Source organism: Palaemon carinicauda, chromosome 19, assembly GCF_036898095.1.
Source record: "Palaemon carinicauda isolate YSFRI2023 chromosome 19, ASM3689809v2, whole genome shotgun sequence".
NCBI lineage: Eukaryota > Metazoa > Arthropoda > Malacostraca > Decapoda > Palaemonidae > Palaemon > Palaemon carinicauda.
Genome location: NC_090743.1, coordinates 58,360,560 through 58,382,526, shown reverse-complemented (window position 1 = coordinate 58,382,526; position 21,967 = coordinate 58,360,560). Strand labels below are relative to the sequence as shown.

General features: G+C 42.4%; 1 protein-coding gene across 2 annotated transcripts in view; it reads right to left on the bottom strand.

The window, feature by feature from the left end:
• Positions 1-3,589: 3,589 nt before the first annotated feature.
• The window catches only part of LOC137658646 (uncharacterized), a 31,228-nt gene continuing 12,850 nt past the window's right edge, over positions 3,590-21,967 (bottom strand). Inside the window, exons 1-3 of one of the 2 annotated variants that reach the window (XR_011047394.1) lie at positions 17,227-17,386; positions 5,878-5,947; positions 5,510-5,579 (exon numbers count right to left, since the gene is read on the bottom strand). Coding sequence is in view for 1 of the 2 variants with exons in the window: in XM_068393591.1 (XP_068249692.1) it covers positions 5,442-5,579; positions 5,878-5,947 (208 nt within the window). In the remaining variant the exon portion in view is untranslated. Of the gene's footprint in view, positions 5,580-5,877; positions 5,948-17,226; positions 17,387-21,967 lie in introns of those variants that run through there. The other variant, XM_068393591.1, reaches the window with a different exon arrangement.

Genomic DNA, 21,967 nt, shown 5'->3' with positions numbered 1-21,967 from the left:
GGAGCAAACAGAAGTTCTGATCTTTGACACGGTGTCACTCCAGCTGACAGGAAAGAGCAAAGGTTCTCACGCTTCTTGAGGACCCCGGATACGAACGAAGCAGCAAGCTCACTAGATCCGTCACGTATGGCCTTGTCCATGCAGGACATGATGAGCAAGGAAGATTCCTTGTCAGAAGGGGAGATCTTCCTGCTCAAAGCTCCCAGACACCAGTCCAAAAAGTTGAAGACCTCGAAGGCTCTAAATACTCCTTTCAACAGATGGTCTAGGTCCGAAGGTGACCAGCATATCTTAGAGCGTCTCATGGCTAGCCTGCGGGGAGAGTCTACAAGACTTGAGAAGTCGCCCTGGGCAGAGGCAGGAACTCCCAAGCCGAGAACTTCTCCCGTGGCATACCAGACGCTCGATCTGGAAGAGAGTTTAGCAGGGGGAAACGTAAAGGCTGTCTTCCCTAGACTCTTTTTGGACTGCATCCAATCTCCTAAAACTCGTAAAGCTCTCTTGGACGAGCGTGCGAGGACGAGTTTCGTAAAGGCAGGCGAGGATGACTGCGTACCTAACGCAAACTCTGACGGAGGAGAGCGTGGAGCCACAGACACAAACTGGTCCGGATACATCTCTTTGAACAGAGCAAGAACTTTTCTAAAGTCCAAAGAGGGTTGCGTGGTCTTGGGTTCGTTAAGGTCCGAATGTGGTTCATCAACGTGTGCCGCATCGTCATCATCAGAGAGTCCATCATCCGAGAATTGAGGAGGAAGCGGCAAAGGAGTAGGTATCGGCTGGTCAGCTGAGTCCGGTCGCACGGGTGCACGCGTGACTGAACCGGACGCAACGTCATGGAACTGTTGCCCAGTCTGTGAGCTGGCAACAACCATAGCAGCGCGGGGACGCACAGCGTCTACTCCAGACTGTCTAGTCTGATGTGGGCGAGCAGAGGCAACCACACTGGGTTGCGGAGGTTGACGCACCGCGTCAAAACAAAACAACTTTGACGGTTGTTGTACCTCGCGAACGTCAACGGCAGGTTCTGTGCGTCGCTGAACGTCAACATGCGGCTGGCAGGGTACACTGGAACGCATGGGTGGCGGGACTCCCTCAGCTGGAGTGCGCAAGAAGGTTGCCTCAGCGTCCACAGGACGCACAACCGTGGTTGGTTGTAGGCAAGAGGTTGGTGCAGCATCAACCTTCTCCGCACGAAAGTCCTGCATCAGAGACGTTAACTGATACTGCATGGTCTGCAGCAAAGACCACTTAGGGTCTACAGGAGCAGGTGCGGCGACAGACGGTGTGACTGCCTGAGGCGGTACCGCTTTGCCTCTCTTAGGAGGTGAGTAGTCATCGGAAGACTGCAGCGAGTCCGAACTGACCCAGTGGCTACAACTGGGCCGTTGGACTTGCGCGGAAGGGACCGACTTGCGCTTAAGAGGTCGTGAGACCTTGGTCCATGGTTTCTTACGAGAAACCTCTTCCGCAGACGAGGAATAAATGGGCTCTCTCGTCTCTGTGTGGGTGGGGCGATCTTGGGTAGATACGCCCGAAACCACGGAGGGAACGTCTGTTCGCTGATTAAAGCCTCTCGAACCCTTTGGTCGTACGACATTGCTTCTCCCCTGGACTTGGGAGCTTGCAAGAGGTCCCGGACTAGGAGGACGACAGGCACGAACAGACGAACCCTCAAGCGCAACACTATCCACAACACTATCACTCACTTTATCACTTCCCACTGCACTCTTACACTTCAGCTCCTTGACGTCCGCCATGAGCTGGTTACGGTCACTAGCCAAGGACTCGACTCTCTCACCCAGAGCTTGGATGGCACGCATCATATCTGCCATCGAAGGTTCCTGAGTGCCAGAAGGGGGATTAGGAGCAACCACTACAGGGGAAGGAATAGGTTGTGGGGCATGAGGAGAGGAAAAATCAACGGAACGAGATGAACTTCTCCTGACTCTATCTCTCTCTAGCCTACGTGTATATTTCTGGAATTCGATAAAATCGAATTCCGAAAGCCCAACGCATTCCTCACATCGATCTTCCAATTGTCAGGTTTTATCCCGACAATTGGAACAAACGGTGTGAGGATCGATAGAGGCCTTCGGAAGACGCCTTGAACAGTCCCTAGCATTACACTTCCTGAATTTAGGGACTTGAGAAAGGTCAGCCATTTTGAATTGGTCAAAGGGGAATTCAAAAACTATCCAAAGTCATCAACAAATAATCCGATATCAAAAAAAGAATGCAAGGATTTATTGAAGAGAAAGCCTGCACAGCGAAAGCTCAAAACTAGAAACGTGTACTTCACCAAATAGTTGTGAAAACCAATCCAGTTAGCAACAGCGAATTAGTAGGTCTTGCCGGTGGCACGACAGAGAGAAAACCGAGTTCTTTGTTTACAATGAGTACTGAGTACCTGCACGACAGATGGCGCTGTTGAAGTACACCCCCTACCTGCATAGCGATCGCTGGCGGATTTTTAACGTAGAGTTTTCTGTCGAGCAGCAGAGCTGCAGCTTATATAATCACCGGCTAAGTTAAATATTGAAAAATAATAGATTAATGGGAGAAAGAGAGATGGCATGTCTGTTCTCTACCGAGCCAAAAGCAAGTGCCACTATATCATCAGTGTATGTGTGTGTAAGCTGGGTGGCTGGTCTAACCATCCTAATTGGTAGAGAGAGATTACAGTATACCATGCTAAAATCTTTATGGGTAGCTTTAGCTTTCGCTGAAGTATATATACATAGCAAAAAGTGTAACGGTTTGCATTAGGTGTTGGAACAGAGGTAGAATATTGTTTAAAGAAAATGCAGCTTGGGGCCAAAGGAATACTACAGAGACCCTGAGTATGGACTGGAGTCCACCATGTGAGGTGCACTATAGGCGCTACCTCCCTACGGGAAGTTTATCATTGGTGACTTACATTACTTCTACTTAAAAAATGGGGCCTGTGTAGTATTTTTGAAGTACCATAAATGCATCAAAAGTTTAAGAACAAAGCAATACAAAATTGATACATATGAAGGCTGCTCCAATACAATGGTAATTTTAACCTGTTGCTATTAAAAGTAGAAAAAAAAAATAGGAATATACCGAGAAGAACTTAGGAAAAACACCAAAATATCCAAAGCTTGAGATGCCAAAACAGGAGAATGGTTATTAGAGCTGAAATTAAAGATGGCAATCTTAATTATTTTCAGTGAAATATTAGACCACAGTAATTTCCTTCACTGTTTTACTATAGAGCTCTCGTGGGTCCAAAATTGTACAACAAATATTCAACTCTTATATTGTTGCAAATCAACATTCAGTCTTTCCTCCTAAGAGTTCTGAGTGTTTTACAAAAACTTCACTTGATAAATTTTCCAGGGAAATTAATTTCTACCTAACCAGTAAAACCTTCCTGGCTTCTTACTTTTAGTCGCCAACCTCTAAAAAAAAAAAAAAAAAAAGATTGAATACTCACTGCCATTCTTATGAGTGGACACAACTTGCATTTGCAATAAAATACCATCAACATTTTCTATGTTTCACTAACCACCGCATCCCACACGGAATTCACAAGACGGGCAAACGTTAATTGAAAATGCAATTTTGATAATGGTCTTTATTATAAGCAGAGATGAAATAAATTATGAAAAAATTATAAATGATACTTGACAATCTATTGGTCCTACTCACAAATGCTGTATAGTGAAAGTGTAAACAGAGAAATCCGAGACACAAAGAAACAGCACAATTCTGAACAAATATGGAACTATGAACGTGCTAAATTAACACCTGAATGGAAACGAATGTGCTTGGTATAGGGAACTGACTTCACAGTCTAATTTCCATATTCTGGCTCTATCAACACTTTCTGGCCCAAAAGCTGCAAACAGAGGCATAACAAAACAAGCACAGTACTGTCGTTGCTATACATCAATCTATAGCTCCTGGAATGAAAACCCACTAGAGGATCCAATACACATGAATATGACAACTGTAATTCTTAAATAAACTTAATTTAATGTATTTTAATGATGCTAAAATAATATAATCCAATGATGACCAATTTATGGCTAATGATGTATTCCAATGATGAAAAAATGACTTCAGTGCAGAGTATCAAAATAGACCTGTACAATATATTACAGATTTTCAAATAAAAGTTCATTCCCTATTGCCTAACACCTAACAGCGCCACTTATTTAAAGTACGTTACACGACATCACAAACATATCACATGATAAACATATAAGAAAATAATGCATATCTGAAGAAAATTAGCTTACTCTAATAATATACATAATAAACCTACCAAGCACTAAGTATCTGTGTAAACCAATGTACAGACCTTAGGACAGATCTGTAAGATGATGTGAGAAAAAAACTATGGTCATATGCTTATGCCATTTTTTACACTTTCATCCTCACAACATCCTACAGTTAAAAAGCATCTACCTATATAAAGACTTTTCATTAACTAGAGCATGAACTGAATCACATGAGCTGATCAAACGAATTTGCCAGATTGGTTAAAATGTCCCAGCCTGGACAACATTTGCAGGTATACAGAATTCACTATAAAGATGATCTTGCATACTCAATCACACAAAAAGGGTAAGTGCCTTAAATATGACAGCATGAAAGGACAATATAGTGTTAACAAATGGTCCAAACGTGAATAAATTTTAGCGTTCTCAAACTGATGAAAGCAAGTATTAGTGATATGTGGATAAGGAGCTCTACAACCTAGTGCAATTGAATAAACTCTAATAATTAACGTTCACTAGAGGTATCTATTAAGCTACAGCATTCAAATGTAAAAAAAATTATAAACAAGGTAATGATTAATGTGAGTTTCCTAAAATAGTAAAAAATTGTACTTGTGTAGTTATGTTAAAAGCTGAAAATAATGTCTTTTTACCATCTATGATAATCAAGTGTGATAAAATAAAATTAATTTGTTACAACCAATTGAAAAATATTCTATCAGTGTAATAAAATAAAATTAATTTGTTACAACCAATTCAAAAATATTCTATGTTAAATAATTAAATGCATACCCTTTTCATGATTAACATTAATGTTTGTGTCAGAGGAAAAGTGTTACCATTATTAGACTGCTTGTTACATTGCATTCTAATTTCATTTTGCATTATCACTCCTTATTGATGAATTCTGCAACTGAACTTTTGGATTCTTAACCCACAAATTACTGCATATTTGAATTCAATATTCAATTTGCTTTACTTCAGGCTTTTGTTACTTTATGGAGTACTGATATTTCCAATGATTTACACAATAAACAAGCTTATTGTGGAAAAAATTTATAAATCATCTTACATTTACTTTACAGCACTTTCAGATGAGTTATGAATTTCCCCCAAATCTGCTAAGAAGTAATGTTCATAAAATTAAGAGGGAGACTCTTGAAGTAGGTGTCTTGGTTACTCATTCTCTTAAAGGAGGCGTCTCCGTTTCTCTGGCATGGCTGATAATTTCTTGAGAGAAAAAGAAGAGATGCAAAGCCCAAGACCTACAAGGAGTGCAGCACCCTGCTGAATGAATCTGTCACCCTGGACAGGGGCACTTCTACCCTGAAAATAAAAATAATTTCATATGATACAGTGAGAACAACGTACTGGTGATACGTTTTGTTTCAAAATGTTGACTAGTTGAATTTCAAAATCTATAGAACCTATTGCTTACATGATCGAGTGTACAGTGTAGGTTACACTTAAACAAAAAAAAAAATATCTGTCTACACAAATAACCAATAGGAGCTGCTTTACTGATAAAGAAAGTAAGATTTCCATGTGTGCAGTAACTGGAAACATACATAAATCTGTTCTAAAAAAAGTTAAAAGTAATCTCACCACAATCTTTGGAACTTACCGCTGCAATGCGCATGGGGACCCTTAGTGGATAACGTGACACCTGGGCAAGCATGTCTCCAAATAACAGTCTGGAAAACAAAAACTGTAAGAAAAAAAAATACAGGCAAAAAAATACGGCTGTTCTCTGTATTTGGAAGGTACTTATCAAAATAATTTTTCTATCAATTCTCTTTTGTATTTATTTATTTTGGAGGTATTTCACCAAGAGCAATTTGTCAACTGAGGAAAAAATAATTCTATGTGACCAAACAACAAAGCTTTATATTTTCAAGCCATTCACTAAAATTTAAACCCCAACAAAATCACAAATTTTAAGTAATTTGTATTTTTCCTAACATACTTACCTCGAACTACTTTCTTAGGAGAGTCTGGGGATCTCTTAATCACCGACCAAGAATTTTGCGTAGTTGCCCCTCTCTCCGCTGCCTCTCAAAGGCGTTCCAGGGCGAAGGGATACACGCCCAGGAGCGACCCAGGTCATGTGGGTGACCACGCTTTCCAACCATTAAGCTTATGTTTTAAGTCCTCCTCGAACTCCAGAAGATACTCGGGGCAGGATGGGAGGGCCATTACCCGAAAGTAGTTCGAGGTAAGTATGTTAGGAAAAATACAAATTACTTAAAATTTGTGATTTGTTCCAACACAGAATACTTACCTCAAACTACTTTCTTAGGAGACTTATACTTTAGGAGTAGGGAGTAGCTTACAGATTGAAATGTTCGAGACTCGCTGGGGACCTTGAACTACAGTAGATAGGGGGCTAGTTCCGGGACTCCCAGGGAGAGGCAGGAGAGTAGGGGAAAGCACGCAAAAGTCTACCTTATGTACAACTCACCTTTTATTCAAAATCCATATTTGATGTGTTCTAACGTCCCATCTCTCATGTAGGGATGGGGAAAAAGGGGGGGGTGTCTCGGGAAAAGGATAGAGGTTAGCAAGGAAGTAAGGAGGAACTTGTGTCGCTTACGATTAATTCCCACGGCTAACTCGGGGCCCAAACTACTAAACTTGTTGCATGGCTGCAATGACTGGCCCGATGGAGAAGGTATCCAAGGACTTCCTTGTATAGTCCTTGAGGTAGTGGGCTGTAAAGGTGGACTGCCTAGCCCAAGTGCCCGCCCGTAAGATTTGGTTTACCGCCATGTTGGTGCCAAACGCTAAGGACGTGCTAAGACCTCTAATATCATGAGGTCTTGGGGTACCAGGCACCGTGGAGCCCTCATTCTCATAGGCCCTCCTTATGATCTGTCTCAGCCAGAAGGATATGGTGTTTTTGGAAAATGCCTTCTTGACCTATCCTGTGGACACAAACTCACTCTTCACCACCGGTCTGAGTTTGGCCGTTCTACTAAGGTACTTCCTTATGGTCCTTACGGGGTACAAGAGGAGGTCACTAGGGTTGCCTGAGCGCGGAATAGCTGGAATAGAGAACTCTTCGAACCTCGGGTCCGCAATTGCAGGGTTCTGGGTCTTTGCTACGAACTCTGGCAAGAACTTAAAAGTCATGTCCTTCCACCCTTTCGAGTGGGATACCTCGAAAGACAGGCCGTGGAGCTCGCTCACTCATTTCGCTGAGGCCAGGGCTAGTAGAAAGATGGTTTTGAGGGTGAGATCTTTGTCTAAAACATCCTTTAGAGGTTCGTAGGGAGGACGCGAAAGGACCTTGAGGACTTTGGCTACATCCCACTGGGGAACCCTTGAGGTGCGGGGATCACAAGTTTGCTCAAAACTCCTGATGAGCATCGAGATGTGACGCGAGGTCCCTAGATTGATGCCCTTAAGTTTGAACACCTGTCCTAACGCTGCTCGAACCCCTTTGATAGCTGGGATGGAGACCCCTAGATCATCCCTCAAGTGTACCAGGAAGTCTGCGATGTTGTGGACCGCAACATCCAAGGGCTGAAGGTTCTGAGTGGCACACCATTTGACAAAGGTTGTCCATTTAGCTTGGTATACAACACAAGAGGACCTCCGCAGGTACCCCGACATCCTATCCGCTGTTTTGTCCGAGAACCCTTCCTTCCTTAGCAACCGCTTGATAACCTCCACGCGTGAAGCCTCAGCCTCTGGGGGTTTTCATGCACCTTTTGGAAGTGTGGTTGACTTAGCAGGTCTCCTCTTACTGGTAAGGGCCACGGCGGGAGAATGGCTAGGTCTTGCAGATCCACAAACCACTCCCTCTCCGGCCACCAGGGCGCTACCAAAGTCATCTCTGTGGACTTTGACTGCCTTAACCTGTTGAGCACCTGTCTGATCATCCCGAAGGGGGGAAAGGCGTATACGTCGAGGTTGTCCCAAGGGTGCTGGAAGGCGTCTTCGAAGGCTGCTCTCGGATCCGGTATCGGGGAGCAGAACACGGGGAGCTTCGCGTTTAGTCTTGTGGCGAATAAGTCTATCACTGGGGAGCCCCAACGACAGAGGACTTCCTGTGCCAATTGGGGGTGAAGGGACCACTCTGATCCCACTATTTTGCCTTTCCTGCTTAGCCCGTCCGCCAAGACGTTCCTCTTTCCGGGAATGAATCTGGCCGATAGGAGAATGTCGTTCCCTTCGGCCCACTCTAGGATCTGAGCTGTGAGATCGCACAAATCTCTTGATCTTAGCCATCCTTGTTTCTTGATGTACGCTACTACCGTGGCGTTGTCGCACATGAGGGCTACCGAGTTCCCCTGAACGAGGCGGACGAAGGTTATCAATGCCCTCTGCACTGCCATGAGCTCCAGAAGATTGATGTGCTGGACCTTTTCCTCCACTGACCATTTCCCCTCTGCTGTTACCTCGAACAGATGTGCTCCCCACCCTTCCTTCGATGCGTCTGTGAAGAGCAGTATCTCCGGGGGAGGGGAGCCGAACGGAATCCCTTTCAACGTATTCCACCTGTCGGGCCACCAGAGGAGAGCTTCTTTGGAGGGAAGTGACACTGGGATTATCTTCTGTGGGGAGCTTCCCTTTGACCAGAGGTCCTTCAGGTTCCACTGAACTGGTCTGAGTTTGAGCCTGCCCAGCGGAACCAACTTCTCTAATGAGACCAGGTGACCTACTAGTCTCTGCCAATCCTTGGCCTTCCTTGGGGCACCGGCCAGGAACGGGCGCATCACCTGGTCCAGGTTGTCTAGTCTCTCCTGGGACGGGAAGGCTCTCACCAGCTGGGAATCTAACACCATTCCCAGGTAAGTCATCCTGGTGGTGGGAACCAGATGGGATTTTCTGAAATTGATGGGTATCCCAAGTACTTTGCAGAAATTGATCAGTTGACTCTCTTGTTCTTTCAAGATTACCTCTGAGGCTGAAAGCAACAACCAGTCGTCGAGGTACCTTATCAGTCTGATGCCTTGCTTGTGTGCCCAGGTCGAGACCAGGGCGAAGACTCTCGTGAAGACTTGAGGGGCTGTCGACAGACCGAAGCAGAGGGTCCTGAATTGAAGAGTCTGGGAACCCCACTTTACCCTGAGAAACTTCCTGCTGGAGGGGTGAACGGGAACCTGGAAGTAAGCATCCTTGAGATCCAGGGACATCATGAAGTCCCCTTCTCTCACGGATGCCAGAACCGACTTCGGTGTGTTCATCTTGAAGGGCGTCTTCTTGATGAATTTGTTTAAAGCCGAGAGGTCGATTACTGGTCTCCAACCCCCGGTCGCTTTCTCCACCAGGAAGAGTCTGCTGTAGAATCCCGGCGGCGGCTCGTGCACGGGTTGCAGGGCTCTTTTCTCCAGCATAACTTCCACCTCTGCCTGTAAAGCTGCCTTCTTCTCTGAGTCGTTGGGAGCTAACCATACCCCTCGGTGATCGGGGATCAACGGGCGGCTCTGACAAGAAGGGAATCCTGTATCCCTCCCTGAGAACAGTAACCGTCCACGGGTCCGCCCCATTGTCCCGCCATGCTTGCCAAAATTGTTTGAGGCATCCCCCCACCAAGGGTATGGGAAGGTGTAGGGGGCCTCTCTCCCTATCTCCTTCTATGAAGGCGGTTTGACCGGCTTCTCCTTGACCCGGAGAACTTAGGTCTATAGGAGGTTTGGGGTTGAGCACCATTCCCCCTGGAGGGCTGCGGAGGCTGGTGCCATGAAGAGGTGGATGCTCCTTGCCTATCTGGGGGCGGATGCGGGTAGGCACCGTCCGCCGGAGGTCTCCTCGCAAAGGCCCGCCTTGGCAACTGGTGCCTGGGCTCAGCTGGCACCTTCAACCTGCTGACTCTCTCCATCGTCTCTGCTACAGTCTGGAGAGGGAACATCGTCTTGGCCCAGATGGGAGAGTTTCTCAGGAATTTTGCCTCTCGCTCGGGGAGCTTGCGGGAAAGTCTGCTTAGGGCGGACGGGCTAAGCAGAATTGATCCGTTCGGGGGGTAAAGCCATGAAATTTTTGACACACCAGTCCCTTACCCAGACTGCCAACTGGGTTCTGAGGAGAAGTCCTCAGAACCCAGTTGGCAGTCTGGGTAAGGGACTGGTGTGTCAAAAATTTCATGGCTTTACCCCCCGAACGGATCAATTCTTTCAGAAGAGCCTGATTGTCTGGCACTGCGAGGTCGTATGAGATCTGAAATTCCGCCAACGTACAGGCCCACCAATCCAGCCAAGAGGTGACGTTCACGACGTCCTGTGCGATGACCTCCATCATGGAGGCCTCTGCTGGAGAGAAGACCACCGGCGCGCAAAGGCTACGTTCGTCCGAGTTGCCTTGACTTAGTGTAACGACCACGTCTTCTACTGTGCGGGGCCCTGAATGGTGACCGTCCGGCACGTAGAACTTTCTCTGGGTCTTGAGACCCGGTAGGAGTTTGCCTGAGCCCTGAGATCTCAGGGAATTCTCCGGGGCTGAGACGTACAGGGCCACGTGATCCATTCCCATGGCAACATCGGGGGCTAAAGGTAGGGTCAAGGAAGGCTTCTTCTGCACAGGATCCTCCACCATCCTGCCCAGACCCGAGAGCCAAGATCATGCAGCCATTGGTTGAGGTTCGTCCAACTTATGGTGCCGTCGGATGAGAGCAAGCACCTTACGGTAGGACGAGACCTCCTCCACCGAACACTCGCCCGAGTCAATTAAACCGTCCACTACTCGTACCCCCGCGTCGGCAGGTTCATCGAACGCGGAGGGATCCATGGGCGTGGAGGCATCCCGTTCCTCCTGGTAGGATGATGGAGTGGGCACCTCCGTCATGGGTAGAGCCGTCGGGACGGAGGTAGCCGTCATGGGTCCACCCCCTCCCGGGCTGACCCGGATGGTACTGCATGATGGTCGTGGCAGCGGCGAAACCCGAAACTTGGCCGGGACCGCTGTGACCAAAGACTCTTGAGTCACGTTACTGTGCCTAGCCCGCGGGATTTCTCCGCACACGGGTGGCTCCGCCGACTTACTAGGCCGGGGCAGTAACGAGTTACTGTGCCGATCCCGCGGGATTTCTCCGCACACGGGTGGCTCCACTGACTTACTAGGCCAGGGCAGTAACGAGTGTGCCAACGGCTGCCCCCGACGAACGGGTGGAGCCGAAGCGACACTGTACAGGGCAACAGAAGCGGCTCCAGTAGCCACCGAGGCAGTCAATGGAGCGGCAACCGACCCGCTGGATTCTCCACGATGTCGTACCCTTGTGACATAACTTTTCCGCGGCGATGACCTCCTTCGGTAGTCCTTCCTCGAGGACCTCGCCCTCTTCCTGGGCGGACTGTCGCGTGAGCTCTATCTCCTCCTCCTCCTAGAGTCTTGATCGCTGTAACCATCCGACGAATAGGAGTCGTAGGAGGAGTCTTCATCGGAGTACGAGGAGACTGAAACTTCCGACTCTACCACGAGCCTCCTGGGGGTCCTGGGTCTGGAATTCGGGGTTACCGGCTCCATGAAGTCCGGCGGAAGCGTGGCTGATGGTGCCGGGGGTGGATGGGTTATGGGACGACCGTCGAACCATCCTTCGCTGTCCTCCTTCACTCTCAAGGGGGACCTGAAGGTTGTCCTCGGGGCCCTCCAAACAATGGAGTCGGGGTCCGAAACACCCGTGGGCTGCTTACCAATGTCCTGGCCACCCCCGGAAGATGTTGCACCTGAAAAACACGTTACAGGCGTGGGGATGGGCGCTGAATTGGGGCCCCCCCACCCCGGATCCACACTTATGACGGGTCCTGCGGGCACCAGGCCTTCGTCTAAAGCACACACTCCATCCACTTTAGCAGACCCCTCACTTGTCTGCATAGACCCCTTCAACACAGAATCCCCCACATTAAACTCATGGGGAGCGGCAATGGGCCGCTTCCCCGAAACGGACTTACCTAGTTCCCTACCCGGGGAAGGGGAAGGAGAACCGCTCTCCGACAGGACCGAGGGCGAAGTCACCGGCAACGAAAGGCTTGACTTCTTAGGCGACTTCTTAGAAGCCTTCTTCTTTTTCTTGGCGAAAAGAGCCCATTGGATCTCCGGCCAAGACTCACACTCCGGGCACTTAGACTCCGGGGAACACCTTTTCCCCCGACACGAGGAGCACATGGAATGCGGGTCGACCCCGGTCACCGAGAGCCATGCTCCGCAAGACCTACCCGCTTGAGCCCCTGGACAGCGACGCTGAGGTTCCATGGCAAAAGCGAACACAAACGACACACGGACACAAGGGAAAGGTGAGGAACACAGCGGGAATACGTGAGACACAACGTAAAGGAACACAAGGGCGCACGTGGGACAAGGGTTGAGAACACAAAGTAATCACGTGGGAACACAAGGTTAACGGTCGGGAAAAGCGAGAGAAAGCGGCGAGATGTTAACTACGCCGCGACCAGAAGCTTAATGGTTGGAAAGCGTGGTCACCCACGTGACCTGGGTCGCTCCTGGGCGTGTATCCCTTCGCCCTGGAACGCCCTTGAGAGGCAGCGGAGAGAGGGGCAACTACGCAAAATTCTTGGTCGGTGATTAAGAGATCCCCAGACTCTCCTAAGAAAGTAGTTCGAGGTAAGTATTCTGTGTTGGAACAAACTACAGTATGTCAAACAGGCATATATCTTCAATAAAAAATAATGTCTAACAATCAAACCAAATCCTTTCACAGCTTATGTTCTAACCATCAAAATAGTGCACAGATTCACCTACACCATAAATGATTATGGAGATCTACCCAATTCCTCCCTAAGTAACGTTCAAATCTTAATACATAATAATAATAATAATAATAATAATGTTTATTGGACAAAAAATATTTACATTCAAAGATTTACAAAAAGAAAAAAAGACTCAGTCCAAGCCCATGTGGAGCAGAGCTCTTCGGGCAATAATACAACTAAAATAATATCATCAATTAAGTAAAAATAAAAAATAAAATAAATATGGATATAGATATACAAAATGTACGCATACATATACAATCATATGTATACAAATAGATACATATAAATGAGAATCTTAGCCTAAAAACAAATGGAAATGCATATTTATATGATAAAGAAGGATGGTATATAAAAGCTAATGGTATATACATTGAAAAATTGTAGATATTAAGCAAAAAACTCAGTAAAAGAACTAGTTTCACAAATAAAAAATATTCTAAACAATGAAACATACTTGCGTTGTGGTTAGGTAGGCAAGTATAAATATTTATTAATAAAGCTTAATACCCAGATAACAGGAGATTTGTATATGATTTCTTAAAAGATCGAACGCTAAGCAGTGCCTTTAGATAAGCGGGCAGAGTATTCCAAAGTTTAATACCTTGGTATAGATACGATTGCTCGCATCTATTAATACGTATGAAAGGAAGAGTTAAGTTTGAATTTCTTGTTCCATATGGATGAACTGATTGTTCCTGAATTATTTTTCGTCTTAAATCTGGAAATTTGTTCAAAATAAGTGTTTGGAACATCATATTCATTAAGGAGAGCTTATAAGTGTCTTCCAGCTTCAATATCGAGAGAGACCGGAAGAGTGGCGACGTATGAGCTAAGTAATCACTGGAGCTTATGATTCTTACCAGTCTTTTTTGAATTACAATTAATGGTTGCAAGACATTTCTACTACTACTCCCCCACGCCGTATTGCAGTAATTTAGGTGAGGAGATACTAACGATTGATACAATTGTTTTATAATATATAAGGGGAAATACTCTTTTAATCTATATATGATACCCATTACTTTGGCAATTTTATTAACTGTCATATTTACATGCTCACAGAAAGTTAGTTTATTATCAAGAATTATCCCTAAAAATTTACCACTGGACTTCTGATCCAAAGTGTGATTTCCTATAGCAACCCTTATGTTATCCGGAACTCTACGTAGAGAAAAGATTATGAAGTATGTCTTTCTTTCATTTAAGGTTAACTTATTTGCTAGTAGCCAGTTTTTTACACGAGTTAAATCAGCGGTTAGTGTATCACAGAGGGAGTAGATATTATGTCTAAAATGAAGCGTAGTGTCATCGGCAAAGAGTATGGAGCTTAACCTACCTACTGATCGAGGTAGATCATTGATATAGGCGAGGAAAAATAACGGGCCTAGGACTGATCCCTGGGGAACACCTATTTTGACATCCATAACCTCTGAGAGATGGCCATCGAGGGTCACAAATTGTTTTCGACTCGTTAAGTAGGATTTTAGTAAGAGTAACGCATTTCCACGTATTCCATAATGTTCGAGCTTTTTAAGCAGCACAAGACACTGTGTCAAAGGCTTTACTCAAATCTAAAAAGACCGCACCAAGGTATTCATTTTTATTCATCGCATTGTAGATATTTTCAAGAAGGTCATTTACAGCATCACTTGTACTAATGCCACGCAGAAAGCCATACTGACAGGTAGAAAAGATATTACATCTAGTAAAGAAAGAGTAGAGTCGATTGTACAATAATTTTTCAAAAATTTTATTCAATAAGGGAAGGCAATTCATTGGTCTATAGTTATTGACATCCGATTTATCACCAGACTTATGTAGCACAGTAACGCACGCTATTTTAAAAATGTCAGGATAAATGCCAGAGGCAATACAACGGTTGAACAATAAAGATATAGGAAAGGCAAGTAAACTAGCATTATTCTTATATAGTTTAGTAGGGGGAGAATAAATATTTGCTTTTTTGTTCTTTTCTCTAGTAAAGAAAGAGTAGAGTCGATTGTACAATAATTTTTCAAAAATTTTATTCAATAAGGGAAGGCAACTCATTGGTCTATAGTTATTGACATCCGATTTATCACCAGACTTATGTAGCACAGTAACGCACGCTATTTCAAAAATGTCAGGATAAATGCCAGAGGCAATACAACGGTTGAACAATAAAGATATAGGAAAGGCAAGTAAACTAGCATTATTCTTATATAGTTTAGTAGGGGGAGAATAAATATTTGCTTTTTTGTTCTTTTCCCCATCAATCCCAAGGGTGACAAATGCAAAGCAGTTATAATAGGTGTCCTCAAAGGATTTCCTACGACAGAATCAACAAGCGAGAGTAACGAGTTTCTATAACCTAAATGAGAAACTTTACCACAAATTCCAATAAAATGGGAGTGATTCCTGAAAGTGTTTAGCACAGGTTGTTATTAGCAGAAGACAAAAGGGATACAGTAAACTGTGATGAAACTGTAGTAAATTCTCAAAAATCAAAAGTTGGTTGTATGTGATTGAAATTTTCAGGTGAAATTTATTTTTTCGTATTTTGCGATGGAGGTAGTTATAGAAACTTTTAACGGCTGCAGTATTCCGTACCTAAAACCATTTGCTAAATTCCATGGTGATTTTTATGATTCTTCAACCAATGTTGATAATTTCCTGAAAGCACACAACGTAATTCCTCAACTCTTACAGTGCCCCAAGTGCCGTTCTTTTTTATCTTACAGGAAAGTCATTCACGTGTTTTAATGTAATACCGAAACCAACCTACCTAACACCAAAAAGAAACGTCGTTGTGGTTATACCATTACTTCTTATAAAGGTACATTTTTGGGAAAACGTCGTCTACTCCCATGGAAGATATTATTTGCAAACCACTTTTTACATAAACATTGGTCCCACAACCATCCTCATCCTAGTCATAGGAGTTAAGCCGTCAGTCTCACCCTCCCGTGACCCCCAAGTTTCGACGTCTTTTTCATAAAGGTAAGTCATTCCTCAATAGTCATTATATGTGTTTTGTGACCGGGGAACTCCTAGGTTAGTTTAGGTGGGTATATTAGGTTTTGTGCCCTTTTTGTATTTTTTATATATTGTGTAACACTTATATGGAAAAATTATTTAAAATACATATGGAAATATCTAGCATTGCTATCATTAGTAATGTCATCATGCCGTTGGTAACAATGTGTACCATACGTCAACGTTGGTAACACTGTGTATCATTGGTAACGTTGCTAATGTAATCGTTCGCAGTACATTCGTAAGGGAAGAGACACCGTTGAACAAGTGCTTATATTTAAGTATTTTAACACAACATATATGATAACAGTAATTATATTTAACTATTTTGACAGAAAATATATGTTTTCCTGTAGGAAATAACGTGATTAACCGGTTTTCACCTTCATTTCATCCGTAATAACAGCAACCGTTTCGGCAACTTAAAGTTAGCCAAATTGGTTGATCTGTTCGTTTGCGGTTGAAATGAAGGGCAAATTCGGTTAAATCACGTTATTTACTAAAGGAAAACATATTTTCTGTTCGAAATCACACAAATTTACCCAAAGCCATAGCTTTTCTGTTATGGTAGCTGGCGCACCATACCTCGAAAACTACGGATTTGCGCCAATAATCATTATCACAATTGTTCAAAACACCACAAAATACATTAATAACCAGTCTTATTTTCGACTAACCCTTTATTGCACCATTCTATAATACTACCAAATATGGCACCGGAGCCTTTGTATGTCAGCGGCCAGTTCCTCATGCGTTGATTAAAAATGGACATCAACTAACCTATACTTTCCCACCTAACCTACAAGCCGTGTCCTTCCTTACATACCTAACGAGGGGCTGATGCCCTCCTGCGACCCCCCCCCCCTTACACTACTGTATTCCAAGTTAGACATAATAATACCAATAATACATACAGGAGGCCTCTATCATACATAAACGCCTGTGTTTTTTCAGTCAAAACTTCTGTAATCTGTTTAAAATGTTAAATATTATTATTATTATTATTATTATTATTATTATTACGGGGTTTAGAGATATGTTGTAAAGTACTTTCATTTTATGAAACACTTTATGTCCAAACAGAATTTAATAATTGGCAAAAAATACCCAAATACTAGATTCCAACCCTACAATGGAGGAAAATTACAAATATTCACATGTAAATTGACTTTAAGACAAAAATTACATTTCCAAGGCTGTTTGAATTTGCAATAACGAAAAGGAAATCAAAATATGATATCACATACCTAGTCCTGTGTAAATTCAGAAGCAATCAATCTAAAGTACGTTAAAACTACGAAATCACCAAAATACAAAATACTACATTCCAGGACTTATGATACCGGCAAGTTGGGCAACTCGAAGTCGGGGCTTCAACACACTGTTCTACCCGACATAATTAGTATTGCCTTGAAACTTCAAAACAAACACGGAAATATTAAATGTCTGCTTTGGATTATCGAAAGCTATCAAACTTAAATAAAAGCTAAAATAAGTTTTATTAATATATTATAGGTATCATAAAACACGTAAAAATCTGATAATGCTCTTTTGGGGCAATGAATAATTGTTTCGCCTCATATTCTGCAACGTAGCATCCGCCATTCCAGTAACAACTAACATCATTGCTCTAGATTTCCTAGATCTTACGTAAAAAACTTATCATTACCATAAGTGGTTGCGATTAAATCGTTATCTACTTTAAGGTAATAAACAGAATTACGCCCACATATCACAGATATCCATCAACATATAGTGTTACTAAGCCGGAAATCCTTGCCTGTATGCGCAAATCTATAATGACCTTGACCATGATCTGCATCCGTGCATGACGTCAGATGCGCAAATTTACGTTGACCTCCTTAGTGCGCCTTCCGTTTGTTCATGAAAAAAAAATTACATGTCAACAAGTTTTTCTCAATAATATTGAGAGTACTGTATCAAAATTTTTTTTTAGAACGACTGCATTTGAAATACGTTCAACATTATAAACAAACCTTCAATAGTGGGTAAGAAAGTTTCTAAATCACGCCAGCGTTGCAACAAAAATGGCCAACGGATCTAAGCTATATGCGATTAAAAGTTTACCCTGCCAAGTTTCTCCCGTTTTTATTCATGATTCAAGTAACAAACAGGTACCTAATCATTACCCTGATTAACAGAAATATGCTGGTGAGAGAGAGAGAGAGAGAGAGAGAGAGAGAGAGAGAGAGAGAGAGAGAGTTATATTCTCACGGTATGCATACCAACACTTGAGCCTAATATCTAAGAAAACAGAACCGCGTACATACACCAATGCCCTCAGATGTAGAGGGCATGCTTAAGAACATCTCTAAACACACCCAGTAATGTAGTTCACCCTTACACCGAACAGGCAGTGGGCCAACAACACTTGGGATAAAAAATTTCACTGACGAGATAACACAGTACGATGTCAGAGGGGGTGGAAAGTTGGTGGGCAAGGGGGGGGGGGATCAAATAGACTTGACAAACCAACCAAAACAAACCTTGCTCTTAATATTCGGGTCATGGTGGCACGGATATCCAAACAGACCGGGTCACAATACAGTTATCACAAATTTGTTAGTTATCTCTAGATAAGATTCTATCTTAGGAGGGATGAAGATAGCTTTCTGCCTTGCAAAATATTGTAGATTTTTTGTATACTAAAATTATGAATAAGCCCATTGTGTATTGTTACAGATGGGTTTACATTCTATTCATTAATTCTTTTCACGTGACATAATATAATACGAGATGGAGTTGCAAAAATGGCAGACCAGAAACTTTAGTAAGGTTTAGCAAAGTTAAGACCGCTGGTCCTCCAAATAAGGAGTCATAGATTTACAAGGAGAAAAGAAGGTCTGTTAAAATGGAGAAACGAATCAATGAAAGATCTGCGCAAGGGCCTATGTCAACTTGCATAGGGCAAAAAATGTGCACGATTTGGCACTTAATACAGATTCTGCAGATGAACATCTTCCCTTAAATGTACATGGTGCATACAATTTAAGCTCTTCTCAGCTACCACTTTATACCACTGATAAACCATGTCAACAGGGGAATCAAAAGGCTAATGGTTTTTGGTTTCAGTTACAATCGCACCTGAGGAGATGCAAATCAGAACGTCAGTATCAACCTCCCCAAAAACACCTTAAACTCACGGGCCCAAGCGAACACGTTACCACGTTATAATCACCTATAACACATTCACACCTTTCTGACAAGAATAACACCATGTTATCATCAAGACAGCCTCTGCATTGTAACATTCTTTAATTGTTACGAAGTTTAAATTACTAAATAAACAAATTTTCAACTCAGCTTTCTTATACTAACGTCCTATTGCAAATTTCAGGTTATAACAACTGTATTAAAATAAAGATATATAGAGGCGAAAAAAAACTCAAAATCAGTGTTATTAACGACAACCTAAGAAATTAATATTACGATATTTAATAGGTCAAACCTGAATTTAAATGTTCTACCCCGCAGAATGGTAAGTTCGTCTTCTTGAGAACTTGAAGATGTTAGAGCTAAGACAAGGAATGAACAGGTCCCGTCACTTGTAAGTCGATATCATAATGCACCAAGACATAATATGATAAACACTATAGTCACCTTGACGGCCTTTCATTCAACAGTGGTCTTAGGTGATAGGGTATAAGGGAGATAAGATAAATGACTTTAAGATAAGCATATTACAAGGTTGTTCACAATAAGGTGCATATAATACATGAAAGATATTTCTCAAATGAACGCATTATTTTTACTTAATATGCGCATTACAGGTTGTTTGCAATATATGCACTTATTGTATGTAGGATATTCCTCAAGTGAATAAAAGATAAGGGAAATTCTTGGTATCCAGCTTGTTGAGAAAAAGAAAAATTAAAATTCTCAATTTGATTGGCTCATCAAAGTCTCTTACTTATTAGACACCCTGCCGATTTAAAAATTATTGCTCTTTTGTACTAAAACCATGTTGGTACATCACTCGTAGTAGGTAGAAAAGTACATGAAAAATCTTTAACCATATGGATGCAAATTTCTGTGTCCATTAAAATGCGTTAAATGAACACAATACAGTATGGGATTCTATAGACCCCAATGGAAATTCTAAACAAGGGAAGCCGGTTACAATTATACAGGTGAGCATGTCGTCTGTATGAGAGAGAGAGAGAGAGAGAGAGAGAGAGAGAGAGAGAGAGAGAGAGAGAGAGAGAATATATATATGTATATATATATATATATATATATATATATATATATATATATATATATATATATATATATATATATATATATATATATATATATACGCCAGGGAGACAGCAATGACAGAGCCATACTAAAGTGACCGCAAATCTTATAAAACAAATAAGGTAAAACGAAATTGGGACAATTAGGTCACGGACAAACCTTGTTTATCTATCCACTTCAAACGACTGCCACGAAAGCAACAACACAAATAAAGTCTCTATAATCTTGAAGACTTTTATCAAGCCTCTTGTAAGCGCTGTTCGCTATCAAGTGAATAGTTTGGCAATACAGCCCACTGAAATGATTGCCCAAGCAAGCAGTCTTCTGGTGTATGGAATAACAATGTGTGGTTAGAAATCACGTGGAATCTTTTAGATTTCATCATCAAATGAATTACAGTATATGAAGACTGTGCTGGGAATTCAGACGGTAACATATGTATTGAGGATACAAAGTGGGTAGACTACAGTATGTACGGGACTAGTTTACGCCACCGTCAAAAAGGATGGCTAACTATTCAGATAGACATACACGCGAACAGGCAGCCCTTTCACCAGGATATGATCACTCCCTCTCCCTACAACCCAGGACGGGATATATATATATATATATATATATATATATATATATATATATATATATATATATATATATATATATATATATATATATATATATGTGTGTGTGTGTGTGTGTGTGTGTGTGTGTGTGCAGACACTTGCTCTTTATCATATATTATTATTATTATTACTACCCAAGCTACAACCCTAGTTGGAAAAGCAAGATGCTATAAGACCAAGGGCTCCAATAGGGAAAAACAGCCCAGTGAGGAAAGGAAATAAGGAAATTATTAAATGATGAGAATAAATTAATGATGTTCATGTATACTAATTAGCAAGACTATTTAAAGAATGCTGATCACTTTGACTGTATTGAATGTTTGTTGTCAAAAATATTTTGAGGATATTTATTTTCATGATAGCATCAACGATGATGCTGAGTGATAACCCGGTTATGAGAATAACTGATTGACAAAGTGTTTTGAAAATGGTGAATAAAAAGGTTAGTTTGAAATGGCCCAATTTGTTAAAAAAGAAGCCAGTAATAAGATTAGTGTTAATTTATGGAGAGGAAACGTGGGTTCTAATACGAAAAGAGGAAGCAAATCATTAGAGAACAGAGATGAGAATGTTGAGGTGGATTGTGAGAATATCACTGATTGGAAGATTGGAAATGATTAAATAAGAAGAATAGGGTGTAGTAAAGATTACAGAGGGGATAAGAGTGTTACGACTGAGATGGTGTGGACATATGTTGAGAATGGATGATCGGGAGGGAGTGAGGAGGGCTTAGGAGGGACCTGTAAGAGGAACAGATAAAGATGTGTTTTTAATGACGATGTCTTACTAAAGTATCGTTTAACATCTGTTTAATTACAAACTAAATAACACCAGGTAAATTTCATTCAATATGAAAATATCAAAGACCTCAGACATGTTTTTCCACTCATGAATTTTTTTAGTTCGTCAGTCCATTATCTTCTCTTCCTTTCACTGCTTCTTTTGCAATCTCCAGGGACCCATTCTCTTATTCTCAATGTCCATCTATTATCTGTTGTGTTCGTTATATGTCCTGCTCATATCCATTTCTTTTTTTTTACATGTAGTTAGAATATAATACACTTTAGTTTGTTCTCCTGTCAATAATGTTGCTCTCTTTCTGTCT